This window comes from Pelmatolapia mariae, linkage group LG10_11 (assembly GCF_036321145.2).
Source record: "Pelmatolapia mariae isolate MD_Pm_ZW linkage group LG10_11, Pm_UMD_F_2, whole genome shotgun sequence".
Classification (NCBI taxonomy): Eukaryota; Metazoa; Chordata; class Actinopteri; order Cichliformes; family Cichlidae; genus Pelmatolapia; species Pelmatolapia mariae.
In genome coordinates, this window is record NC_086236.1 from 16,677,179 (window position 1) to 16,705,025 (window position 27,847).

Sequence of the window (27,847 nt, forward strand, 5' to 3'; positions counted from 1 at the left end):
AGAGGTTGGAAGTTCCCTTACTGCATCCCGGAATTGTCATCACGCCGCTCGTTCTCGGCCATTTTTACAAGTGCAAGCTCCGAAATATAACATACAATACAACTCAGTTGTTACCGTTAATATATTCGGAGTACGCTACCCCACTGAGTCGTGTAAGTCAGTTTCTTTTAGCGTGATTATGTGCTATGTCTTCACTGCGATGTCTTCTTTTTCAAGTAATTAGTACTAATGCTGATGGCTGTTGTTGTCTTCCCAGCTAATGCCAGGCTAACACATCGACATGCTAAAGCGTTAACTAGCCAACGTTAAACTGCGAAGTTGGTTTGGAGGCCTTGGTTAATTTATGCAATGCTGAATTTACTTTAGGTATAGCGGCCTTTTATTGCCAACACGTTTCAAAGCAACAACGTGCCACCGTTGTACTCGCTGCAATGTTCCTTTCTAGTTTATTAGCATTGCTAATAGTTGTTTAGCCTCGTTCGTTGCTAGCGAAGACGTTAGCTTTAGCTACCGTTATTAACAAAAAATGTTTATACAACAACCTTTTACTTCTTTAACTTGAAGATTTCACCCGGATAACTCACTCTACCGTTATATTTAAAGCAAGTATGCTGTTTGTACGGTAATCACGACCAGTGTTTTGTATGTGTGCGTGTGTGTGTGTGTACGCATTGCGACATGACTAGGTGAAGTCATTGTTAAAGCCCGCTTGTTAAATCTTTCTGGCATTATAATAGTGCTAGAGGAAAAAAATCATTCGAAGGGCTGACTAAAATATACCCTTTTGTTGCTGTTAACGTTAGGCGTTGTTTGTCAACATTACACACATATGTTTTATGAAGCTCTCAAAAGGCATCGTTTTCAGATGTAATCTTTCGCTTTTGTGTGAAAGTCTAAAGCTAAACCCTCATTTCTTTATACTTTACATAGCACAGCATGGTGTGTAGTATATTCATAAATAGTTGAGGAAAACTATCTACAGCAGATAAACAATATCTGGAAGACATGTCCTCAAGAAATAAGAAGAAAAATCATCAAACACCTGACACAGGATGTGAGAAATGCATCTGGACCTTCAGATGATGCCAAAGCATCATCAAAAATTGTCTCAGTAGAATGCTGAAGTACATAAGACTGGACTAAAAATCAGTGACGGTAGGGATTATGATGTGATCAATCAAAAATAGATTTTTTTGGTTCAAATTAATATATATAAAGATATCTAGATAAATGGAGGAGGTCAGGGGTACAACACCGAGTCTCTACAGCCATCTATAAAACACAGTGTGTCAGGGTTTGGGGTTACATTTCAGCCAGTGTTGTTGGGGATCTTGTCAAAATGGATGGAATTATGAATACAGAAAAGTAATGCCAGATTAACTGAAACATCAGCTAAATCATCAGAAAAGCATGTGATTTTTAATTTTTCAGAATGACAATGATTTCAAAACACACTGCCAATTCAGTAAAAACATACCTGGATAGAAAAACACACAGTGGAACTCTGTCATGCCAAGTTTAGAGAGGTGGCCTTTGTGAAGCCTACGACATAACCCACATAAGCGTCTGACGTTGTTGCCCACATTTATGCTTGTCTGTAGTTACATGTTAATTAACGTGTAGTTGTATCCCAGTGTTTCATATGTGCTGCAGACCTGTAGAAAAAAAAATAAAATACTGGGACTTGTTTTTTACCTTCTGGGTCCCCACTCTTTGCTGTGGTCTTTTTTTCTTTTCTTTTTTTTCTTCAGACGCACACATGTGTCTCAGGTTTTTCTACTTCGTATATTCCATCACGTCCATTTAGGTAGTTTTAGCAATCTCCCTCCAGAAATCTGTTGACATTTGTGAGACCTTATATTTATACTGATTTTTATTCTTTATACTGTGGCAATTGTTATTTCTTTCACTGATAATCTTTTTTAAAAGTGCGGCGAAAAAGTAGCTGGAATTGAAGATGCTGAACTGACAATCATAATAGCTGCTGGCTGCATCAAACTCAACGTGTAGTAACATTTCTCGGGGGGTTAGATTATGTGGAATATTATAGCATAGGGTTAAAAGAGGTTTCTGTAGATTTCACACAGAAGTCTATATCAGCTTTAGATTTCAGCCAGAAATCTATGTCATAACTATGTGAAAAACCCCTCTTAACCCGCATTGCAGCCTTCCATGCCCGTGATAATTGCGGGCTGCATCAAGCTGACATGTAGCTACATTTCTTGGAAGGTGAAAGTCAGGTTACCTGGAAGGTTATGGCGTAGGGTTTAAAGGCATTTCCAGTTATGTTTTAAGTAACAATGCAGATTCCCCACTGAAGCAACATTCAGGCAACAGTCATAGATTGGCATCCCCAGAGCCTGGACCTCAACGTTATTGAAGCAATGTGTGAGCATCGTGACAGACAACAGAACAAAAGGAAGCCAATATGCAAATAAAAGCTTTGAATGTCCATCAGAAAGCCTGGAAAACTATTCCTTAAAGAAATTTCAAGAAAGCTTGGGTAAGAGAGTCCAGGCTGTGTTGAAGAATAAAGGTGGTCATATCAAATATTTCCATGTGTGTTTACATTTCTCTCAGTAAATCACTGCAGCACTTTTTTAGCAGAATACGAAGAAATGAGAAAGAAAGTAAAGAATCAAAATTCCTGCACAGCACTATTATACATTACTATCAAATTGTTATCATATTAATCACAAAGTCATTAATAATCAGTAATAACCTGATGAATAATCTATATGTAATACAGGAGACATTATAACATCTTTGGTAATACATTGAGATATGTAAAAAAAATTAATAGTTTAAAGGGACATTAAGCAATCTTTATATTAAGGATTACATTTCTTATTCTAGCACAATGTTTTCCAGTATAGTGTAAGATTTGTGTGTATTTGGCTTTTGTCAGGAGAATTTTGGGAGAACCCAATATTGCCTGATTGATGACATTTTTATTAACAGCATTTTAAACCCTTTCTCAGGAACAGCAGTCATGTCGGACTTTATTGAAAGTGAGGCAGAAGAGTCAGAGGAGGAGTTTGAGGAGAAGGACTTAAAACCTAAGAAGAACCAGAGATTTTTGGAAGAAGATGGTAAGAGTCTGATTTCTTTAACTTTGGGAATGTGTGTTGAAGTTGTATGGCATGTGGACCCCTCATCTGTCATTTCTCAGCAGATGAAGAGGAAGAAGACGATAACCCAGAAGACCAGGATGAGAAAGGGAATTTACGTGGCTTCATTGACGATGGAGACGAGGTTGAAGAGGAGGAAGAAGCAGAAAAAAGTGGAAGTGGAGGGGGGAGTGATTCAGAGGAGGAAGTGAGGCGTCGACATAAAAAAAAGCGCAGTAAGTTCACCTGGTGTTTTTAAAAAATTGTTAAACCTGTGTGATTAATTACATATATCTATGTTTTCACTCTATTGAATATATCTATTCAATAGAGTGAAAACACTCATGCCCCATTATTATGCCATATCACACCATATTAGTGAGTGGAAGATGATCTTGGTTACTTCAGTCTTGCAGCCATGTTGGTACCCTACTAAGCAGTAATTTCGAATCCTATAAGTAATGCATTGAAGGAGAACCATAAGGCCACAGTATACCCACCGCTTTGGTCACTCTGCACTCTGCTGAGAAGGTCATGACACAATCGCATCCATTTATCCATCTATGTTCGCCATTATAGCGCAGGTAGCAGCTGCAGTATTCTCCTGAGTAATAGGTGTTGCCTGAGTGGCAACACCTATTATTCAGGAGACCATGTAAAGGAGAATTAAAGGCAGTGCCTGTTTTTCGAGAAGATATATCTTTTTAAGCAGTTGCAACAATTCTCAGCTTCTGTACTGATACATCATTAAAAAATTGCAAAACTGACATGATCGGGTGTGACAATGTGTCCCCAACCCAGCAGCGGCGGCACTATGCATCAGGTTACAAAAATCGAGGGGTGCGTGACCATTAGAAATGGTGACTTGCAACAGCAGGTGTGATGTTGGTTTTATCCTATGGTGCTGTTTGCCAGCCACCACATGGTATGTTTAGTGGAGTCTTAACGTTCAAGCCAGTGGTTTCCAGGACAGAAAAATTGTATGCATTAAATCACTAATCAAGTCTGTTCAAAAGTGCTTTCAAAGGTTTAGTGACTTTGCCCACAACAGAGTTTTAAAGTTTGTTTTTTTTACCACAAATACACAAATTTACCCAATATTATGGCTTCATTAGCAGGTTAATCTAGAGTACCAACATCAGAACAAATGATATGCTGATTCGAGTTATAGGTGCAGTAAGGCCTCAAAAGTGAAAACATTTGACTATATCTTTTCTACGGTAATGAGTTGACACTCCTGCCCTATTATAAATGCTTTTTTTGTATTTCTTTCTTTCTTTCTGAGACCAAATGTAGTCTGTATAAACACATTGCTTGATTAATTGTGATCATTTGGCTCGGTTGCTTGAGAAGTAGACATTAAATATGCCAATTTATTAAAGGTTACTGCAAAAATTAAGTAGTAGAAAAATGTTAAATGAGGTTAGTAATTTTGGAAAAGCGGTTCCTTTTACTTAGGTGGTTGAGCAAGGAGCACTGATAGATTTTAAGATATAACATTTTCAGTTATGTTCTTAGCATAATATTAAATCTCTGAAATTCTGATGCCTGCTCTGGCAGAAAAGTAATTTTGTTTTTACAAATCTAGGATAAACAAAGTATATTCTGTCACATCGTAACTGAAAAATAGCCTCATATTGTCATTTTTACAGGTACCTCAGCCAGTAGTGTATTTCTAATATAATACAGATATAGTTAATGAGGCAATAGATTGAAATTTATGACTGTTTTCTTATACTGTAGTTGCAGTTTTCAGTGTTATGGCCTTTCTTTTTGCACAGTAGAATTTAAAGTCAGGGGAAAATATATTTCTAAATAATGAGAGCTGACCTTAAACAGATTCCAGGCATCTGTTGGCCACATGTTGCATCTTTCACATTTAGCTCCATATGTTGTGGATCCAGATGCATCCCAGTGTTTACCCAGGCGGATGTTGTTTGATGCGATGCTAGTTCTCTGCTGGTGTGCTTTACAGTTAACATTCATGTTGTCCATTTTTAAAGAAAGTAAAGGTCTAACACAGATGAGTTATTTGCAGTTCTTATAGGAAGTGACAAAATGGGATTTTCAGTGACTCTGGTGTTAATGTGTCAAGTAAATCTTTATATCTACATTAAAAAATATTTCCAGCCTTGTATTTAAACACTGGGATAGACATGCTTTGGCAGTGGTAGTTTGAAGTTGTTTCCTCTGTTTAAGACTTTTCACCTTTGCAGGCTACGATGACTACCTGGATGATGACGACCTTGACCTAATTGAGGAAAACTTGGGTGTCAAAGTGAAAAGGAGGGTAAGTTCCTGTTAGGGCTGGGCGATATATCGAGTTTTTTAAAAATATCGATATATTTTTATACAAGATATAAGATGTGACAATATCCTTTATATCGATATAGTCTATGTTACGTTATAATTATAGTTGTGGAGCCACAAGTTTGCCTCTCTTTCGTCCACTTTTGTCTTTACGCAACGTTACTCGACCTCGCCGCTCTCCTTCACTGAACAACTCCCCCTCCCCCTCCTCCCCCATCGCTTCACCTGCAAGCAGCGACAAGATGGACATGGCAAATCTCCGTTAACGAGTTACTGCGCATCGCCCCGTGCGTGGGGCTGGACGGCGTCAACATGTTAACAAGCTAACCACGCTAACGCCATGCAGCCCAGAGGGGGCTGCACAGCCTAAAATCCTTTCATTCTCTCAAAAGTTGACAGCGCGCCTTATGTATGAATTCTGGTTGTGCTTGATGACTGCAAACCGATTTTATGTGGAACACGGCGCTCAGCAATCTGTCAAAAAATGTTTTAGTACGACTTTGGTAAGCTACGGAGCTGCACCGCTTGATGGATTGTCGGAGCATTACGGCTACCGAGGAGCCTCACGTAGTAATACGTACTGTGCTTTAACGTAATATTACCGTATTGTGTGTGTGTATAAGGACCATAAATGGCACCTGTTAAGAGACGTGGTTACAAAGAGGATTTCAAACTCCAGGCTGTCAGTCACGCAGTAGAAGTTGGGAACAGAGCAGCTGTGAAATCTATGTTATTATGCTCAGCGTCTTTTAGTTTACATTTTGACTGCACAATTGTGAGCTCTTTGTTATGCACAAAAACAACATAGTTTTATTTTATTTATGGATCATTATTATTTAATAAATGCTCATAATTTATTTTTGAGTAGTCTTTTTTCATGTACATCTATGCTGTATGTTAATAAAAGTGCCTGTGTGACATCTGGGACACAGCTTTGACTAAGAACTCTCTTTTTGTTCTTACTTTATGGCTTAAAAAAATATCGAGATATATATCTTATATCGCCATCCAGCTAAAAAATATCGAGATATGAATTTTGGGTCATATCGCCCAGCCCTAGTTCCTGTCTACATTTTTATTTTTACCCTTACATCTAACAATTTCAAGTCACTTTTGTACACTTGAAAAAGTTGAATCCACCTGAACTGACTTGTCTTGAATCACAGAAGAAGAAATATGACCGTGTAAAAACACTGGATGATGATGAAGATGATGACGAGAAGGACTTGATCGCAGATGAGATCTTTTATCCGGATGGTGAAGGGGAGCTGGAGGAAGGCGAGGCTGTTGATGAACCTCTGCAACAGCCTGATGATGATGAAGAAGGAGAGGATGAAGAATCAGGTTGGAGTCTTAAAAAATAATGAGAAAGTAACACATTTTATTTGAGATGTTCTATTGGATTGGGCTGTGGGGTTGTAAGTTTGTGCTATTCTTCCACAGATATCGATGACTTCATTGTGGATGATGATGGCCAGCCCATCACCAAAAAGAGGGGCAAGAAGTTCTCAGGATACACTGATGCGTGAGTGTTGGAGATTATATTGAAGATCTTTGTGGATTTGTTCCTTTCTAAAAAAAAAAAAAAAAGATAATTCAGTGCAGGGTAATGCACTTTTCTATCATTTCCTTTGCATTCAGTTATTTTGTCTCAAGTGTCAATCAGTGAGAAATATTTAATCAAACTAAACACAAAATAAAAAGTCACAAGCTCTCTCTCTGTGTCTCCACAGTGCGCTCCAGGAAGCTCAGGAGATTTTCGGTGGCGACTTTGACTTTGCTGACTTTGATGCTGATGCCTATGACCAGGGTGAGGAGGAGGAAGAGGATCAAGATGAAGAGGGCTGGGACCGACCCAAGAAGCAAACTAAGAGGAGGCTGGGGAGGAAAAGCATTTTTGAGATCTACGAGCCAAGTGAGCTCGAAAGTAGTCACATGACTGACCAGGACAATGAGATCCGCTCCACAGACATGCCTGAGCGGTTCCAGGTGTGTGTTTTGGGGTTAATTTATTGTAAACGTAGTTATTCTGTGCGAACCTGAGGCTGATTTCATGACTGCTCATTTTCTGGCTTGTAGCTGCGAGCTATTCCTGTCAAACCTGCTGAGGATGATGAGCTGGAAGAGGAAGCAGAATGGATCTTCAGACATGGGTTTTCCACTCTTACAATCTCAATGCAGGTAGAGCCTTCATGCCCCGTGGCATGCATACAGTACTGTGCAAAAGTCTTGAGCCACTGCTCATTTCTTTAGATTTGTCTTGTGCAATAGTTCTCCGGGTTTCCTGAAGATCTTTCAAAGCCTTTCTTTGGGCATTGACTACTTTTTCACTCATTTTCAGTCCAGCCCTTGTACCTTAGCAGTTTCAGGAATGTTTTTTTTTTGTTTAAGCTACTTAACACTGAACTATGAATCATTCAAGCATAAAAAGGCACGTAACTCAAGGAGTGAACCGGTATTCTACACACAATAGACAACTTGGCAAAGAGCCAATTTTAAATTGTATTTTCTGGCATTTTGTTACTAGAAGACTATTGCACAAACACATAATTTTTTCTCATTTCCCTTGCTGAATCTCACAATGTAACAGCCATAAAATAGTTTCTTTGCACCAAGGTGATTTCCAAAGAGCTTATAGCTGAAAATCTGGCAAATTTTAGCATGCTGTGGCATTTGTTCCTTTTGTTCTGAAGGACAGAAGAACTGTCTATAGCAGATTAACAATGTCTGAAAGTCATGTCCTTAAGAGACGAGGAAAAAACAGCAGATATTTTATACAGGAACTCAGATGAGAGATGCATAATTTCCTGAAGCCTCACTGAAATATTTTTTATGCCTTTAACAGGAGAGCACAGATTACCTAGACAGGGGCACAACCACAAACTTCAGCAGAAAAGGTCCCAGCACAATTGCCAAGATCAAAGAGGCCCTCAACTTCATGAGGAATCAACAGTTTGAGGTAGAGTGAGCTGCATGTTCTTTTCAAGATACGAGCTTGTCAGTGTTATTTTAACATGAGTAAAATATGTGACACTGTAAAGAGTTCTTGTATCTTTTTCCCCAGGTTCCTTTTATAGCTTTCTACAGAAAAGAATATGTTGAACCAGAGCTCAACATCAATGACCTGTGGAAAGTGTGGCAGTGGGATGAGAAGGTATAATTGCTTTGTCAAATAAGAAATGGATACAGACTAATCCGTCAGTAATCGTCTATGTTGCTTCCAGTATCTGCATTAAAAAACAACAACAAAAAGCATTTCTGGTTTCTTGATTTTAATATTTTCCTCTTTCACTCACCAGTGGACTCAGTTGAAGACCCGGAAGCAGAACCTGACGCGTCTGTTTCAGAAGATGCAATCCTATCAGTTTGAGCAGATCTCTGCTGACCCTGACAAACCTTTGGCTGATGGTATTCGTCCTCTGGACACTACTGACATGGAGAGGTATGACTTCATAGCACTACTGAGCCTACTGGTGAAACGTAGGCTAGAAAAGTAATCTTTTATTTATTTAATTTCTCCTCTGAAATTCTGTTTTGTCCTTTTTAAAGGCTGAAGGATGTACAGACTCTTGAAGAGCTGGGTGATGTCTACAATCACTTTTTGCTCTACTACGGACGAGACATCCCCAAGATGCAGAACGCTGCCAAAGCCAACAAGAAGAGGCTCAAGAAGATCAAAGAAGTGTCAGAGGATGGTAAGAAAACGTGGTTCATTAAATAATGGATAGATTTTGTGGATTTTAAAATTTTTTATTTAAAAAAAATAAAATAAAAATCACCACGGCTCTCTCTTTAGGAGATGAGGAGGAATTAGAGGTAGAAGAAGAAGAAGAGCAGAAAGGACCTGATCTGAAGTTGGCATCCCGTAGGGATATGTACAGCATCTGCCAGAGCGTGGGACTTGGTTAGTCTCCCTTTCTGCTTTGGAAAATGTAATCTCAGTGGTTAAGGAGGATTACCAACTCTTTTCTGCTTTCTTTCTCTCTGCAGATGGCTTGGCTAAAAAGTTTGGTTTAACTCCAGAGCAATTTGGAGAAAATCTGAGGGACAGTTACCAACGTCACGAGACAGAGCAGTTCCCTGCTGAGCCCGTAGAGCTGGCCAAAGATTACGTTTGCAGTCAGTTCTCTACTCCAGAGGCAGTGCTGGAGGGAACTAGGTATATGGTAGCCATGCAGATCGCTCGGGAACCTCTGGTCAGACATGTTCTCCGACAGACCTTTCAGGAGAGAGCCAAGGTTAACATCAAACCTACAAAAAAGGGCAAAAAGGTACACAGCTATTTATAAGAATTTGGTCCAAAAAAAAAATAGACATATAAACCGTCCTCTTTCTAACCCTGCCTTTCTTTCTCCCTGTAGGAGGTAGATGAAGCTCACTTTGCCTACTCTTTCAAGTATCTTAAGAACAAGCCTGTAAAAGAACTGAATGGGGATCAGTTCTTGAAGATGTGCCTTGCAGAGGATGAGGGGCTACTTACCATTGATATCTGCATAGACCTTATAGGAGTTAAAGGGTAAGTAGAGTGACATTTTTAGTGCATATTAATCAAAATCTTTGGAGTATTCTGGTGTGCTTAGCTGCAGAAGCTTAAACACATAGGAATGTGCTTTAAACGCAATTCGTTTGAAATATTTGTAGTTTAATGACAACTGTTTGGTATAAAGTTCAACCACTAAGCACAAGGCAGAACCCCTATTAACATTAATCCCACTGGGAAAATTAAACATGTGTGCAGTGTAGCGTGGTCAAAAGTCTCTGGCACCTTTGCATTTAAAATACTGTTTGTTTCTTAACTAATTTTATCACTGGTGTGAAATAGCTCTTTAAGAAAGAGTAACTGTGTGTTTTTTGTTTTAGACTTGATGATTAAGCTAATCTTTCAAGCTCACCTTTTATGCTCATTAATGTTTAGATTTATTTCATCAGCTGAGGAGAATCATAAAAAAGCATCATCATAAAACATCCTGAGTTCTTACGAATCCTGTCAGTTTTGTAATTAATGAACATTGCTTGGCCTTTGGACATCAAACACAGGCTCTGATGTGACTAACTGTTGTCCCATTTTTAGCGCCTGCATAGAAACCTTGCTTGGATGTTGCAATAAAAGAGTAGTAAAGTAGGATAAGCCCGTTGAGTCTAATTTCTTGAGTTTCTGGCTTTAGCGTGTTCTTTTTTTTTTCTCTCTCTCTCATCCTTGTCAGGAAAAAATGAGGCTTTTGAATTATTAATGGAAATATTAAGACACTCTGCCCTTTGTCCACGTTTTTTACATTTTTTCTGTGCTTCTCCACAGGTATGCAGGGGACCAGACGTACTTTGACGAGATCAAACAGTTCTACTACAGGGACGAGTTCAGTCACCAGGTGCAGGAGTGGAACAGGCAGCGAACTTTAGCCATAGAAAGAGCTCTCAATCAGTTCCTCTACCCTCAGATGGCCAAGGAGCTTAAGAGCAAACTGATTGCTGAGGCCAAAGAGAGCATTATCAGGGTAATTTTCTATCACATTGATGTGATCTGTTCTTCCATTTGTGCTATTATTCCCTATCAGTCTTGCACAGAAAATCAAAAGAGCACAGTCTGAGAAGCTGGACTACGTTTGTGATGTCGTAAATTCAAATCTATTTGTGTTTTTAATCTGAAAACTAATTATGACTTATCCTTTTTTTTTTCCTTCCCCCATTTAACATTGAAGTCCTGCTGTCGCCGACTGTATAACTGGCTGAAAGTGGCTCCGTACAGGCCAGATCAGCAGGTTGAGGAAGATGATGATCTGATGGATGAGAATCAGGGAAAAGGCATCCGAGTGCTTGGTGTAGCCTATGCGCCCAGCAGGTGCGTATATATTAGTAGCTTGAGTTGTTGGTGCGTTCAGCAAAGCACAGATATTTAAGTATAGCATATACGAAAAAAAGTAGTAAGATTTTTGTGTGTATAAACTTTACTCTGGCAGAGATACTCCAGTATTCTGTGCTCTGATCAACGGGGAGGGAGAGGTGATGGACTTTCTTCGTCTGCCCTACTTCATGAAGAGGAGGAACGCCTTCAGGGAGGATGAGAGAGAGAAGAAGGTAGAAGCAGAAAATACAGCTGTAGCACCTCTGTAATGGTTTTTGTTGAAAACAAGCCACTTAAGTCTTTGTTTAAATTGTGTGTCTAATCAGGCCAGTGACATTGAAAATCTCAAGAGGTTTCTGTCAGGCAAGAAACCTCATGTAGTAGCTGTTGCTGGAGAAAACCGGTAAATCACCAGATTTCCTCCTGTTTTTTCTGGATAGATGCTTGTACACATTTTTAACAGCATTCACAATGTAGAGCAGAAATGTTAAAAACATGAACGTGTTTACAGAGATGCCCAAATGATTATGGAGGACATCAAGAGAACTATCGGCGAGCTTGAGCAGGAGTCCTCTCTGCCTGCTGTAGGAGTGGAACTTGTTGACAATGAACTGGCCACGCTGTACATGAACAGCAAGAAGTCTGAGGTACATATTTGTTATCTCACCTACAATAGAATTACACAAAGATGTCTGTGGTTTAATTGTTTGTTAGTCAACCGGCAAGTGTGTTCAATTTATCTAAGGTGTGACCCTGTGTTAGCTTTCATTATTTCTTGTGATCCTGTTGCTTTCTGTCTGCAGGCTGATTTTAGGGATTATCCTCCGTTGCTGCGACAGGCTGTTTCGATAGCCAGGAAGATCCAGGATCCTCTGGTGGAGTATGCTCAGGTCTGCAGCACTGATGAGGATATTCTCTGCCTCAAACTACACCCACTGCAGGTGAGTGAATGAAGACACTGATTTTTGATTGGCTAGTATATACAGGGTAAATCAAAAAGAATCATCCAAATTCAAAATGCTTTTACTGTAATGTTAGAAAGAGGGGATTTTTGAGTTTCACAGGGTTGCTGGTAAAATGCATAACAACAGCAGTTGCTGCTTTGACTCCAGACATACTCGCAAAAGTCTGGGACTTTGAGTATTGCATGGATGTATGCCGTGCGTCTGGAGAGGCACACATTAACCTTGTGAACGTTGTAATTTTTGGATGCAAAACTTTATATTAAGCCATTTGTTTTAAAATGTACTTTCAAAGATGCAGCTTTTTGAAATCTGATTTTTTTTTCATATTCGATGTATTTTTTGCTCAGTACTGTCTTAGCATTTTTAGGTGTCACAAGGTGTTTTATACCAGCTACTGCTTCACTACAAAGATACCATTACTCATTTTCTCTTGTGGGTAACATGAGATTTTTACTGCCACGTTTGTCTACTTTTTTTTCTTCTGCAGCATCATATACACCTGTAACTGCAATCAAAGCTTGTCCTGCAAAGTTAAACTGCAGAAACCACTCAGTCAAGTTTTCAGCCTAGTCAAACGTATCATTTGTAGGAACAAATTATAATAAATTTGATTTATGTCAGTTTCATTATCAACTCTGCACTCAACTCGTATGCAAGCCTTTTCCGTTGTAGTGAAATTGTTTTTACGGTGTCCCACTGTCATGTCAGTATTAGTAAAAAGAATTTTTACACTTAGAAATGTACAGGGTAAGCAGGACAGACACTTCTCAAATGAAACCACTTCTCAATCCCTGTCTTGTAATCGTGTATTAGTCAATGTGAATTCATCAATCATAGGCCATCTTCAATCATAGCATGACTTGCTGTGTTTTTCTGCAGTTACATACAGTGCATTTGTAAAAAATAGTTTGTCCTCTCTTGTCCTTCTTAGGAACATGTGGTGAAGGAGGATTTGCTCAATGCTCTTTACTGTGAGTTCATCAACCGTGTTAATGAGGTTGGAGTGGATGTGAACAGAGCCATCGCACACCCTCATACTCAGAGCCTGGTTCAGTATGTGTGTGGTTTGGGACCAAGGAAGGGTTCACATCTTCTCAAGGTATACATTTCTGCTGCTGATATGTAAAGCGTATGTGCAAGATAACATTGATAACATTATTAACCACTGTGGTTTTATTTTGTGTAGATTCTGAAGCAGAACAATACTCGTTTGGAAAACAGAACACAGCTCGTCACAATGTGTCACATGGGACCCAAGGTTTTTATCAACTGTGCTGGTTTCATCAAAATTGACACGGCTTCGCTTGGGGACAGGTTGGAACCTCGTCTTGACATTTTCAGACAATGTCGATATTTCTCAAAGGGCTGAATGTGCACATGTTTGAGTCTATTATGCTTCTGTGAATTATTTAAAATCAGCCTCGGTTTTTCATTCTCTCAATCTCTCCTGGCAGTACGGACTCCTACATCGAGGTCCTGGATGGTTCTCGTGTCCACCCTGAGACATACGAGTGGGCTCGCAAGATGGCTGTAGACGCGCTCGAGTATGATGAGTCGGCAGAAGATGCCAATCCAGCCGGAGCTCTGGAGGAGATCTTGGAAAATCCCGAACGTCTCAAAGATCTGGACTTGGATGCATTTGCTGAAGAGCTTGAGAGACAGGTCAGTGTCTGTGTGTGTTGTACCTTTGACCACATTAGTATCATACTTTATCCTGCCAAGGAAAAATACGCCTAAGAGGAACCAACACTCCAAAAAAAGAAAAAACAAGAAAAACAAGCATTTCTTTTTATTTGTTCATCATGTGCCCATTTTACCTTTTTATTCAGAAACGGGAGAGTTCTATCTTCTACCACTATTGGATTCAGGAGTCTGTGGTCACAATATTTTTAAACCTGTCATCCTACTGTGTTATGTGCCTGCAGGGTTACGGAAACAAAGGAATTACTCTGTATGACATCCGTGCCGAGCTGAGCTGTAGGTATAAAGACTTACGAGTTGCATACAGAGTCCCTAACACTGAGGAGGTTTTCAACATGCTCACCAAGGAGACTCCAGAGACCTTTTATATCGGTAATATACACTACATTAAGATATGATGCCTCAAATTAAGCTCAATTCATCAATAAGAATCTCATTCACTTGTTCAATGGAGTGATGCTGGTCAACTGTCTTTCACAGTAGAAATATGTAATTCATAATTTAGCCTATGATTAAGGTTTTTCATATCTCTTTCTTTCAGGTAAGCTGATCACTAGTGTAGTAACTGGCATCGCTCACCGACGCCCTCAGGGAGAGAGCTATGACCAGGCCATCCGTAATGATGCTACAGGCCTTTGGCAGTGCCCCTTCTGCCAGCAGGACAATTTCCCTGAACTGAGCGAGGTACCAGACATTGACTTTTCTTTATTCCTGTTTCTGAGTGACTTTGTGTAACAGATATGCCATGACGATCATGTTTATAATTTGTTTTTGTGTGGCGCTTCAGGTGTGGAACCACTTTGACAGTGGGTCATGTCCAGGTCAGGCCATTGGAGTACGGTCCAGATTAGATAATGGTGTTCAGGGTTTCATTCCCACCAAGTTTCTCAGTGACAAAGTGGTCAAACACCCTGAGGAGAGGGTCAAGGTGAGGCGTTTTTTGTTTTGCCCCCTTTATTTGGTTGATCTCACCTGCAATTGTTTTCCTGTTTGTCCACTTACACTACCCATTCCTGATAGAGGTGTATTATTACTACTTTCCATTTTTCGTCCTTCAGCCTTGGGTTGGTGTGTTAACAGATTTTCCCTCCTTCTACTTTAGGTGGGCATGACAGTTCACTGTCGAATCATGAAAATTGACATTGAGAAATTCAGCGTTGACCTCACGTGTCGCACCTCCGATCTAATGGACAAGGCCAACGAATGGAAGCTCCCTAAGGACAGCTACTATGACTTTGACACAGAGTCTGAAGACCAAAAGCAGGACGAGGAGCTCAAAAAGAAACAACAGCGAACACGTGAGTATATGAAGTACCGTATTTCCCGGACTACAAAGCGCACCTGAATATTAGCCGCACAAGCTAAAATCAGGGGAAAATCCTGTTTTGTACATACATTAGCCGCACCTGACTAAAAGCCGCAGGTGTTTCAATGTTGACTTATCATATGTAAGAGAATATGCACAAAGGGAATTGTCAGGAAAGAGATGGCTGTTTGGAGACACATCCCTTTTATTAATATTTTGAAAAACAAATTAGGGGTACATATTTGCATAACTTTTTAGGTATATGTACAAGTACCGGTAATTACAAGTACGAAACATGTACTGTGCTTCATAAATGAATAACAAATGTAGTACATAACAATAACCTACAGCACACCAGAAAAATAGATTCAGCCTACCTTTTAGGCTCAGGTGCAGTGACACGGCTTTAACAAGAAGAAAAGTCAGTCATTCACCACCATCTTCCTGCGCACTAAAACCACCAAAGTCCACCAGTGTCGGATACGAACAGGCTCAGGATGGCTACGTCATCCACTCTCAGCTTCTTTCCTTCGTTGTCACTTTCAAAACCAAACAAATCCTCGTTGTCAGTGTCTGAGTCGAACACCCTCAGAAGGGCCGTGGCGGTGTCCTCCTCTCCATCATGCAGCAGTCTAGCCCTTCGAAATCCGTTGGTGATCATGGATGTTTTCACACTTTTCCACGCTGTCAGAATCCACCGGTGGAGTTGAGCATAACTTGCTTTTCGCAAGTTTATCGCCGCTCGTCATCCACGCCTCCCGCTGAACGCGTAGCGCTACTTTGAAGTTTGTTTTTCTGTACGGCACTATGTTGCCTGGCGGATGGACATGTGACCAACATACCACTCTTGAACCCCGATACTGTGTGTCTGATCACATGCCCTTCCGCCAGGCAACGTAGTGCCGTACAACAGCGGAACAAACAAAACAAATCGTCTTACGATATGACAAAAATCATGGACAATCCATAGAAAAGCCACACCTGACTAAAAGCCGCAGGGTTCAAAGCTTGTGCAAAAAGTAGCGGCTTATAGCCCGACAATTACGGTATACAAAACATATTTGGTTGTTGAAGTTGCAAACAGCACTGCATTTTTAAAAAATCTTTAATACCTAGTAGTGTGGACTTTAACATCATTCATTCTTATACCATTTGTCTTTGGCTTTTTAGCATATATAAAGCGTGTGATTGCCCACCCCAACTTCCACAACATCAGTTTCAACCAGGCAGAGAAGATGATGGAGACCCTGGATCAGGGTGACTTAATTATTAGGCCCAGTAGCAAGGGAGAAAACCACCTCACAGTCACCTGGAAGGTAAGAAAACCAGCACTGCAGAAGGGTTAAAACTTTGGTTGATTGAAAATAACAAATGTAATAAAATGCTTCATTGTGTCCAAGCATTTTAAACAAGACCTGGCAGTAAGATGCGACAAAGACTTAAATGATTTCTTTCGTACCAAATACTCTACTCTGACTCCATATAATGTTTTATAGGTGGCCGATGGCATCTACCAGCATGTTGATGTGAGAGAAGAAGGCAAAGAGAATGCTTTCAGCTTAGGGCACACTCTCTGGATCAACAATGAGGTAAGCTGTTTTGTTGTTGTTGTTGTTTTTTTGTTGAAGTATTGCTTACAGAGTTTTTTTTTTTATTCACTGCAGGAGTTTGAAGATCTGGATGAAATTACTGCTCGGTACATTCAGCCAATGGCATCATTTGCCCGGGATCTACTGGGGCATAAGTACTTCCAGGAGTGCAACGGGGGAAACAGGGAGGTATGTATATTGAGTTTTTTCAGGTGACATTGTTCTTATAATTGAGTTGTGAGCTGTTTGTTTGTGTTGTCTTGGCTTGCACATCTGATCTTGCTCATCTTGTTCTATATCTGACAGAAAATGGAGGAGTTGCTGATCCGGACAAAGAGGGAAAAGCCCACCTTCATTCCTTACTTTATTTCGGCATGCAAAGATCTACCAGGAAAATTCATCCTGGGCTACCAACCACGTGGAAAACCACGGTAAGCGGAAATGTTTTTTTCCTACTTTCATGAAAGAAAATGTGAAGTCTGATGTATAAATGTGGTACAAATATACATTTCTTTATGTATTTATTGGAAGGTTTCTGGTTGATTAACAGGAAGGTTGTCCTTCATGTGAAATGCTTTATTTTTTATCCTCTCCATAGGATTGAGTATGTTACTATCACCCCAGATGGCTTCCGCTACCGTTCACAGATTTTTCCTACAGTGAATGGGCTTTTCCGGTGGTTTAAGGACCATTATCAGGAGCCTGTGCCAGGTATGAAAGTGCTATAACTATACTTTATAAAATATATCACAGCTCCTAAAATACATTATAGGTGATTGTTTAAACATTTTCTCCTTCATTCAAGGCATCACTCCCAGTAACAGCAGTCGAACAAGGACGCCTGCCTCACTGAACGCTACCCCAGCCAATATTAACATTGCAGGTGAGCCCTGAGGTCTCCACCCAATTTATTAATCTAGATTTTCAGCTCAGGCTCTATTAATTTTACTGTTTTCTGCTGTATTCCCTCCTTTCTCACTAGACTTGACACGAGCTGTCAACGCCCTCCCACGCAACATGACATCTCAGATGTTCAATGCCATCGCCGCAGTCACGGGCCAGGGTCAGAACCCCAACACCACACCTGCACAGTGGGGCTCCAGCCAGTACGGCTACGGTGGCAGCACAGGAGGTGGAGGGAGCTCGTCTGCCTATCATGTGAGGACAGCTATGTTTTTTTTTAAAAGAGGAGAGGATGTTTTGGGGATTGTGATTGCTCCCAACAGACTGTTGGGAGTTGTTCACGGTGTCCACTAGAGATAAATTGGGACCAGTGGAAATGGTAAATACCAGCTTGTGATGGTGCAGTTCGGAAAACGGATCATTAGCTGATATGGTGACCTGTCCCGGACACTATTGGAAACCTGAATTACAAGATAAGATTGACCCTTTGTCTAATTATTAATAATTGAGTTCCTAAGGTTTTTGCCACATTAAATATTATTTATCAGACTATTTCTGATGATGGCCACAAGACCAAAACATTAGCATGTTTGTTGACATCAAATCAAATCAAATCACTTTTATTGTCACATCACATGTGCAGGTACACTGGTACAGTACATGAGAGTGAAATTCTTGTGTGCGAGCTTCACAAGCAACAGAGTTGTGCAAAAATACAATAACGTAAAACAAGCAAAATATAAGAATGGCTAAATCTGAAAGTAATAAATATATGTACAATATATATATAATATATATGATCAGAATGAATTGGTGACATTGTTTACCTTTGGGTCCCCATCATTGACGGAAATTGGAACTGAAAAGTTTTTTTGGCAGCATTAAAGCCAACTGAATGTGGTTTTACCTCGATTCACTTCACAATCGATGTGTACTTCATTTCCTGCAGGTGTTTGCCACACCTCAGCAACCTATAGCGACACCCATGATGACGCCCAGCTACTCGTACACCACACCGAGCCAGCAAGCCTTGGGCACGCCGCAATACCCAGGCTCCACTCCTCAGTCTTCACATTCTCATGCCCACGCCCACCCACATGGAAGCCACATGTCACATCATGGCCATCACAGCCATCACAGCAGTCACCACGGCCACTCATCGGGCACGCCGTCATCTTCCACCTCATCCCGAGGACGGACGCCACAACAGCAGCCAAAGTAAGTACAAAATGGCAGTCCTTCAGTCTTAGTTATTTGTGTTAAGACTTCATCTGGAGTTCAGATTTTTCCCTCACCTCCAACTCTTAAAAGTTAAATGTCTGTTTTGAAGTATGTCACTCTGCCAGGCAACAATTTATGTTTATGTTGCAGTTTTCTGCCACAAGGCGGTGCTAAACCTGCAGTAAGAATTATTTGAAATCTAAACAGCCTCCCAATGTTCGGTTGGGTTTCCTTTCATATGCTGACCAATAAACAAATCTCCCTCTGTCCTCTGTCACTGCAGGCCAAGCAGCAGCAGCTCCTCCGCGGTGGACTGGGGCAAGATGGCCGAGCAGTGGCTGAAGGAAAAGGAAGCAGAGGGCAGAAAGAAATCTCAGAGAATGACGCCACGACCGTCACCCAGCCCTATGATCGAGAGCACACCCATGTCAATCGCTGGAGACGCCACACCCCTGCTGGATGAAATGGACCGATAGGGGACAAAGGGGGGCGTTGCTGTACCCCCCACACACACCCAACTTTGTCCCTTTGTACTGCTTTTTCATCCAGATAACCCATTACCCTTTCTCTCCCCAACATCCCATCAGCCCCATCTTCACCTTGACTCTTCATGTTTTCCCTTCACCTCATGATATTGTAGCTGCAGTTTTCACTCTGGTGTCACGGCTCATATCAACCCAGCCCATCTCTCGTCTTCCCGTCGACCCATCAAATGTTTCATAATCTCACCTCCAGCCACCTCACGCTATGGCTGCATAGTATTTTGTACAGTCAGAGTAACACTGTATACATCATGCAAAACGTCAGTAGAATGACATAAAGAAAGGAGAAAAAAAACACTTGAAGTATGCGGAAGCAGTTACGTATAGGATATGGACCTACACTGACATTGAAGGACAAGCTGTCTCTCTTTATTTTTGCCATTGGTTTTAGTTTGATCGAGGAAATAGGTCTGACAGATGGGGAACAACAACCCGGTCATGGTTGGCGGAGTTTTATGAGCAGTTGCCAAAAGAGCGCTTTGCCAAGCCAATGAGGAAATTGAATATTTGTATGAATGCGTCAGAACGAATAAAGACTTTTTTTTTCTTGTTTGAATCTTAAGACTTCAATCTTCACATCTGTCAAAGCAAACACACATGTTACTGAGCAGACACATGGTGACAGAATTCAGTCAGGCATGAGTTACAGATTATTGTCTCCACCACACGCTGTGATATGATCAGCTGACACCGTGTGATTGGCTCCTGTAGATAGCCTCTAATGTATTGCTGAATTTCAGTGGCCTGTTCTGTGTGGTCATTAATGATGTGCCACACTGAAAACAGGATGTTTTTGATGACTTCTTGTTCTTCAATATGCAGAAGTTGTCTTCAGTTTAAAGTTGTTGTTTTTAGTACCTGCTCTGACTGGCAGATTGTTGACGAAACTTTCATTAGTCTGTCAGATGTTGATTTTAAAGTTTACCCAGATCTGAATTTCTTGTATGTTAAATGTGTGCAGTTCAGTGAATACTGGTTTATGATGTTTGCCATCTTAAAAGATGTGATCTCCACGTGCTGCTGCTGTAATTCTGCCTGAGTCAGTATCTCTTTTCTCACTGATATCACAGCTTTCAAAATTTCCAATATTCCAGTGGATGAGCTCAAGTTTTTCTAACACTATCAGCTGAATATACTATCAGACTGACTTCCCACTGCTTATATTCCTAAACTCTGTATAATGTTCTGAACTGCACGACAGTTTAAAGCCACCCTGGTTCTCTCCTGATTCATGGATTCAGTTTTACTTTTGCCGTTTGTGCCAGAGTACAAACAGGCAGCACTGGTATTCAGAGGTGTGTTTAATTTTGCTGTGTGCGAAGCAACATGGTCCCATAATATGCATAATCTTTTTAATTATGGTTTTGGAGTAAACGCTCTGGGTTTTACATTTCTTGCCAGGTGGAGATCTCGCATGTGTCTCAGCGAGGCTGTGATTGGTTGTCGGCAGTAGCTGGTCTCCGGCACTGCTGATGGCTTTTTCTACCTGTGATCCCTTTAATAAAAGTGTTCATATGAAGCTTTGTGTTTTATTCTTGCTAGTCTGTGCAACAAATTGGCAGTCTTAACATATGATGGGCATGTTTGTCTGTTGTTTTTATTTTCTTACTGGCAGCTTACTTCCAGCCTTTGAGTCAACAGTAGGATAGAGAATGTAATTTAACCTTGGTTTATAGTTTGAGACGTGATGATAACAATTTAATTTATTATTTACAACACTGTGGAAGTGTGGAAAACATGGAAAGATTTCAATACCTTAAGAATCTGTATAATATGAGTTAAAACAATATATCCACGCTTATGAAGACACCCACGTTCTTGCTGTCTGGCTTACTGACAAAATTCAATGGAAGCAGATTGAGCTTGCTGCTTTTTCCCATTCCTGCAAACAATCCCTCCATTTTCAAGATCATGAGAACCGTTATGTCAGAGGAGTGGGATGTGTAACGGGTGTGACCATGGTCACTGGAGTTGGCGTACGCATCAAATTAGCAGCAGATAGACACATGACAGGAGGCCTCTAAGGCCCACTCCCCCCTTCTTTTAAAAAGATGCAGTCACCCCAGCACTGACATTTCAGCAGGAGAAAAACGCTCCTTCAAACGGATGTTTTAAAAGCATCAACAAAGTGCAATTTAATGGTGGTTGTAGTGGAGAATAATCTTCCTCTTCTCATAAATGTTTACATAATCAGGGACATCACAATGGCCTGTTTGTTGTCACTGCAGTCAGCTATAAACATTCCTGAGATTACACTGCTCAGATCAGTCAGCTGACAGGCCTGTTTACAGGAACCACTTAGAATTTACATCTTGACCTATTGCTGAATCCTTCTCAGGTCATTATCAGCACTGTGACCTTTCTTTCATGGGTTCTACTCGTGATATTCACAGCGAGCCGTACTGTCCGCATTTCATCTTAACTTTCCTGTTGCACGTCCCATTTCGTGTTGCTGGGTAATTGCTTCCGAAAATTCCTGGCAGATATTCATCCAATCTCAGCAGCAGTTGGGCTTCTTCTTTGGTTTATGGCTGGTCTCTGTGCTGTCTGTGATCCCTGTGAGCAACATAAATAAAAACATATGATTTTTTTCCCCCTTTTCTGTTATTTGTATAAGCAATGTGAGCTTTCTTTTTCTCACTGGAAGCAATAAAACAATCAAAACCTTGGTGAATGGCTCTTAAAGGTTACATTTTCTCGAAAATATCACACCATTGAACTTGGAGACACAGTGAACACGGGGCGTATTGATTATACAGGATTTCTCCCTTTATCAGTAATGGTAAGTAACAAATACATGCCTATGCTACATTACTGTTTGGTCTGTTTATGCTATTGGCACACTGATATGGTTAAATACACACAGAAAAGATAAAACATAGGGGTGGTGGGTGTTGTTTATAGAAATATATAGAAGACCAATATAAGAATGATTGTATGTTTATAAGCAGTAAAATGTATTTACATCTTAAATTTATTGAGGAACCACTTCACCAAAAATGTAGTTATTTATCTGACACTGAACTTTTGATATTATCCCTAAATACAGTAAACTTCATAAGCTAATGTGTCAAATGATGTAACAATGATACTGTAAACATCATGATGCTTTTATAAGGTGTCATAAGTACACAAAACCTAAAAATGAGTCATATTAGCCTGTTGTTAGGTGGTTGCTAGAGAATATGATGACATCATATCTAATATATATATATAAGAACCTGTAGGGGCTCAAGATGTACTCGCGTGACTTGACTTTTTATTTCTCAGCTCACGGTTGTGTAGGAGGAGTTGGTGGATAAACAAACAGACAGAGATTGCTTGTGTTATAGTAGGAAACATTAATAGCAGAGCAGTAGTTAGCATTCAGGAGAGTAAAATATCAAGGACACAAAATGATTTGAGTTTTTTCCTATATAACTTAACTTAGTCCCTGATTACAGGGGAGAAAATCTCCTGGGCACGCTCTCGTATTCTTAACACAAATTGTGATGTTTTTGGCTTAACATCGCTCGAAGATGGTGGCTACCTCAAAACATTACCGAAGCTCCTCGGGCAGCGAGCTGGACAATAAGAAAACCAATAATTTCTGCACCCAGAAAGGAAGAGAGTGATTTCATGACAGAGGATCCCAGATTACTATATTACAATCATTCTCTTTTTTTAAGAGAGGGGGTAAAGGTCACAGTGGGCTTGTTTTAGTCCTGCCAAGATCATTTTTATACGTATTAACAATTTTCAGTGGCATACCACATTTGTTTGATTAATAGCAGTTTATTTTGTGGATCACTGTGCTACGGGTGGTGCACTTATAGGACTTTGACCCTCTGTGGAATGAGTTGGTCGAAAGCCACTCCAGTGACAATCAATGGAGGTACGATGAAAAAACACTCTTTGTGTCTAAGCAAAAAAATAAATAAATTGTTTTTTCCTACACACAAAACAATAAACAGATAAAGCACAGCACCTTTCATTTTTGAGCTAACCACTAAAGCAGCCACTGAATAATGTGGACTCACTGATTATGTCACCAACATGCCTCGACCCACTCCTCTCCAGCTCAGATAAAACATTGGCCTCAAAAGTCAAAGAAGCCACACGGAAGAAGAAGTCCTTCACACCATCTCCTGGACAAAAACAAAGTCACAGAGGGCAGAGTTTACTGAGAGGACAAAACATGAAAATGAAAAGCATTCAGGCTTGATAACCGACTGTTTATCTCCCACCTGACTTTGCAGACACAGCCCAGTACTCTGCTTTGATTTCCTCAGAGAGCCTCATGGCTTCCTGCTCAATCTGAGCCAACAGGTCAGGAGACTGAAGAGCAAAACACAGAGAGAGCGAGAGTGATGAGTCACTGCAGGGCAACTTCAGCAACCCGTCAACCGATTATCAACATTCTGACTGATCAGAACAAAACTCCCCAATATCTGGCATTTTACAGAAGGCTAAAATTGAAATCAGAAATATTTTTATTACTGTTAAAGTCTGTCCTGTATGATGACAAGAGTTTTTGTTATTAACTGAAAAATTACATTAAAATTTTAGTTCAAATCTAAATTTTTAGTCATTTTTTCATAAAATTCACCCACACTGAGGTCCTTCTTGGTACCGACAAGGAACAATAAGACACTGGACGGGTCATTTTCCTTCATAGCATCTTCAAGCCACTGCCTGGATCCACACACATACACAAATAGACACACACGCACACACATTTTATTGGTTTTTAAAAGAAAATATCTGACAGTGACATTGTAATGGAAACTCCTTACCTGGCATGAGCCAGTGAGCCCACACTGCTTAAGTCAAACACAACAATAATGGCTGGAGAAATGCAGACAGTTTGATATGGGTCAGAACGAGAACACGAATCTTTCACCAGCTTTAGTTAAAAGACAAGAATGAATATTTTGAAGCTTCATTCACCTTGTGCTCCTCTGTAATAGGTGGAAGCGATACACTTGAAGCGCTCCTGACCTGCTGTATCCCATCTAAAACAGATCACACGCAGCTTTAATGGTCGTCTTTGGAATATTTGGTGAACGTGAAAGAAACAGTGGGATTAAAAGTGAACTAGAGTCCTAATGCTGACTGGATGCCGAAATTATTACCTTAATATTACACTGATTCTACATGTGCACTCACAGTAGGTACACACACATCTGAAGGTGACATAGTGAAGTCAAGCCTTGTGATTTAAGTCGCACTGAGCAGCCTGAACAACCAGATCGTGAAATTATCAGGCGGCTGCTGCACAGCCCCACAATTATCTATTTATGTGACCTCATTTAGACACAGACTGCTCATACTTGAACTTCTTCGTGGTGATTACTCAAATGACCCTAGGGCTCAGTCTATGAACTGGATGTTTCTCTCTGGTTAAGAAGTACACTTACAGCTGTAAACTGAAGGGAACACCAAGCACCTCAAAGCGCTCCATCTCAAAATCCACCCCTATAGTCGCTTTGTAGTTCTTCTCAAACGCACCCTTACAGAACCTGAGAGGAACAGGGGACAGGTGGCAGACTAAGAAAGGTAAAAAGAAAATCTTTTTAACATTTTTTGAATAAAATGCTTCATTTCTTAAGCATTCTTACCTGCTGATCAGACACGTTTTGCCAACTGCAACATCACCGACGACGATGACCTTAGCAACATTAAAGCTGAGAACAGAAATCCACAACTGTCAGCATTTACTCAACAACATGAAAATACACAACAGGATATTCCACAGCATGGAGAAATCGCTCAAACATTTAATTACATAAATACTTGATATGTTGGAAGCAATGGGAATTTAGTAAAGTGCCCTTTATTTATTTGCAATAATTTATAATTTGATGTATAACACAGAGAAGCAAAAACACAGTTCCAGTGCTAATTCTGCTTCATGACTTCAGTGTAGAAGTGTAGAAGATTTAACTGCTGCGCTTTTATGTATTTATTTTTTATTAAGCAATAACTAATTTATATATTGTATTGAAAAAAGAATTTGTGCTGACAACCCTGACTTGGATAGGGGAAAGAGAATGGATGGATGGGAAGAATTTGTGTATGTGTGATTGCACAAATATGAAGAAAATAACATGCATTAGTCATCTTTATGTGCCTATAACTTAAAAAAGCTACATGTCTGATTATATTCGGTTTTATTATCCATAACAAATCAACTGAAAAGACCAAAAATAAGAATGAACCCTTTGGAAAATATGGTTTGTTTAGCCAAAGCTGCTCTGTGCCTCTGTTATTATCCATAAACAATTAAAGCGCATCAATAAACTACACTGTAACACTGGGCCTTGTAGTTTATTTTGACTCACCACCTCAGACACTGTCCTTGTACTCACTACAGCACCAGCTGTTTTTAACACATGCTCTAATTCCTCCTGTTCCAATGATGTTAACTGAAAACTGCAGTTGATTAAAACTGAACCTATAAGTTAAGCTAAACAATCAAAATGTGATTAAAGTTGAGACTTAATTTAAGGAGTTCTGCATTACTGCCTCAGTAATGCAGAACTTAAAAACACCACCAACAGAAAGTGGTCAGATGTGGCAGGAGCGTCAGCTGACACAGTCAGTCTAATGTGATTTAGAAGACCAAATTAATCAGAAACTCATTAATTTAATTTAAACCCACAGTGTAGAGATGTGTGTAGTAGCATGATGGGAGGCAGAGAGCGTTTATTAACCCTTATGTGACCTTACCTCACTGTGCCTGCTTTCTGGACCTGGCATGCAGCCTTCACGTGCGGGTGGAAGCCTTCTTTGGTGTGCAGCGCTGCATTTGCACTAAAACACTATAAAAAAAACATGTCCATGTTTTATCATGCTTGAAAGAGGCTGCACACTGACCCAATCAGGATTAAAGACTCAACATTCATTTCAGTCATGATGTAAAACTGGAGATTCAGTCTCTTTATGCTGAGGTCAGGTTGCACTGCTGGAGATACTTTTTTTTTTATCACTTGCCAGATGGCAGCAAGGTGAACAGGCTGTGGTTTTTTGTATCCATGGAGATTTTTGTTACCATGGGGATAAACACCAAAGTCATTGTGGAGTACCTTTATTCAGGATTAAGACTAGGTTCAGGTTTGCGATAAGGTAAGGGTAGGAGATTCAACTACAATCATGGGGTTTGTGTGTGCGCGCGCGTGCGTGCGTGTGTATGTGCGTGTGTGTGTGTGTGTGTGTGTGTGTGTGTGTGTGTGTGTGTTTACTAACCTTTGGGAGCTGAGTAATAACCCGGTCCTTCTTCACAGGTGGCAACATGCTGATGCAGCTGATCGATGCACACACACGCATAAACACGCACCTCCTTCAAGAAGCCGCTATCACCACTACAAGCACACGTTTCATTCACTGCAAGAGGACGCACTTCTTGTATTTATCCCTTTCTCATAAATCACCCACAGAACTACAGAATCCACGCAGCACAATACCTTCTAAGCTTGTCAGAATTGAAAATATAAAAGTTTAAATTCTATTTTTAGTAGTCAATTGACAGTAATGTATAAATACACAAACAAATAAAGTTTTTCTTTTTAACAAACAAATCTGAATGGATTTTCACCAAATGTTGTAGAAACGTAGACAGTCAACTGAACAAAGTTACTACTGTCATTACTACTACTTCTCATGGCAGCACTGCAGACCCCAAACTAACATTACTTACGGGCCTGTTTGCTGGTCAAGGATTATGTAAGTTGTAAAAAACTTTACCTGAAGCACTCAGAAGATGTGATGTGTTATCCAAAGTCCGCAGAGGAAACAAATCCAGAACAAAATGACGGCGCCACAGCCTCAGAGAGAAGTCCCACATACTCTGAAATGAGTGACGAGACACAGAGTTAGCTGTCAAAGAGCGCCACTGTGCGGTCACAGGCCGCATTTTATATTAACCTCCTAAGACCCGAACTCTTCCACAGCGGGCATATTTAATTTCTCTTTGATATTTGGGCATATTGGGGCCCGATGAATGTAAAAACAAAGAATTACCAGATTTTTTTTACCTTATTTTTGTTTTTAAGAAAAATAAGAGCCACATATGAGGATATTTGTTTAAAATTTTGATAGAACAGTAGCAACATAATGTCCTCGTAAGTGGATATCAGGCCCTAGGAGAGCAAAATTTAGTATTTTGGTCTAAATAACCCAAAATGTGATGTCCACATATGTGGACGCCAGGTCCTAGGAGGTTAAGAAGTAGCTGCATTTGTTAACGGGAGAAAAAATAAAATTCACAGTTAAGTGGACAAACATAAATTACTAGCTTGAGCACATAAGTAAATAAATAACACACAAAAGCAGGTGATGACCACTATAATGCAGCTCTTAGCTGGTAATTAGATGCTAAAA

General features: G+C 40.2%; 2 protein-coding genes across 6 annotated transcripts; one reads left to right on the forward strand and one right to left on the reverse strand.

Moving 5' to 3' along the window:
• Positions 1-30: 30 nt before the first annotated feature.
• supt6h (SPT6 homolog, histone chaperone and transcription elongation factor) lies at positions 31-21,005 on the forward strand. Of its 3 annotated transcripts, none has more exons than XM_063488468.1 (37): positions 31-152; positions 2,982-3,092; positions 3,173-3,346; positions 5,327-5,400; positions 6,587-6,764; positions 6,864-6,945; positions 7,154-7,409; positions 7,500-7,601; positions 8,266-8,379; positions 8,485-8,574; positions 8,720-8,862; positions 8,970-9,115; positions 9,217-9,324; positions 9,411-9,691; positions 9,782-9,936; positions 10,717-10,912; positions 11,117-11,256; positions 11,375-11,492; positions 11,586-11,662; positions 11,771-11,906; positions 12,063-12,200; positions 13,156-13,323; positions 13,411-13,538; positions 13,679-13,886; positions 14,150-14,297; positions 14,467-14,609; positions 14,713-14,853; positions 15,028-15,223; positions 16,402-16,547; positions 16,728-16,820; positions 16,896-17,009; positions 17,127-17,251; positions 17,419-17,531; positions 17,626-17,703; positions 17,803-17,978; positions 18,673-18,941; positions 19,228-21,005. In XM_063488468.1, the coding sequence occupies exons 2-37, from the start codon at positions 2,993-2,995 to the stop codon at positions 19,418-19,420; spliced, it is 5,247 nt and encodes a 1,748-aa protein (XP_063344538.1). In that variant the 5' UTR covers positions 31-152; positions 2,982-2,992; the 3' UTR covers positions 19,421-21,005. The 3 variants fall into 3 exon arrangements, with proteins under 3 accessions (XP_063344538.1, XP_063344540.1, XP_063344539.1); XM_063488470.1 differs by having other exon boundaries at positions 3,176-3,346; XM_063488469.1 differs by lacking the exon at positions 31-152 and adding an exon at positions 1,013-1,155.
• A 588-nt stretch (positions 21,006-21,593) lies between these two features.
• On the reverse strand, positions 21,594-27,494 carry rab34b (RAB34, member RAS oncogene family b). 3 transcript variants are annotated; one of them, XM_063488473.1, is made up of 11 exons: positions 27,212-27,494; positions 26,714-26,829; positions 26,198-26,289; positions 25,087-25,152; positions 24,886-24,987; positions 24,416-24,480; positions 24,262-24,313; positions 24,079-24,160; positions 23,713-23,803; positions 23,506-23,613; positions 21,594-22,042 (listed from the first exon to the last, which is right to left on the reverse strand). In XM_063488473.1, the coding sequence occupies exons 2-11, from the start codon at positions 26,792-26,794 to the stop codon at positions 21,984-21,986; spliced, it is 798 nt and encodes a 265-aa protein (XP_063344543.1). In that variant the 5' UTR covers positions 26,795-26,829; positions 27,212-27,494; the 3' UTR covers positions 21,594-21,983. The 3 variants fall into 3 exon arrangements, with proteins under 3 accessions (XP_063344543.1, XP_063344541.1, XP_063344542.1); XM_063488471.1 differs by having other exon boundaries at positions 26,714-26,851; XM_063488472.1 differs by lacking the exon at positions 27,212-27,494 and having other exon boundaries at positions 26,714-26,962.
• Between the last annotated feature and the right edge of the window lie 353 nt (positions 27,495-27,847).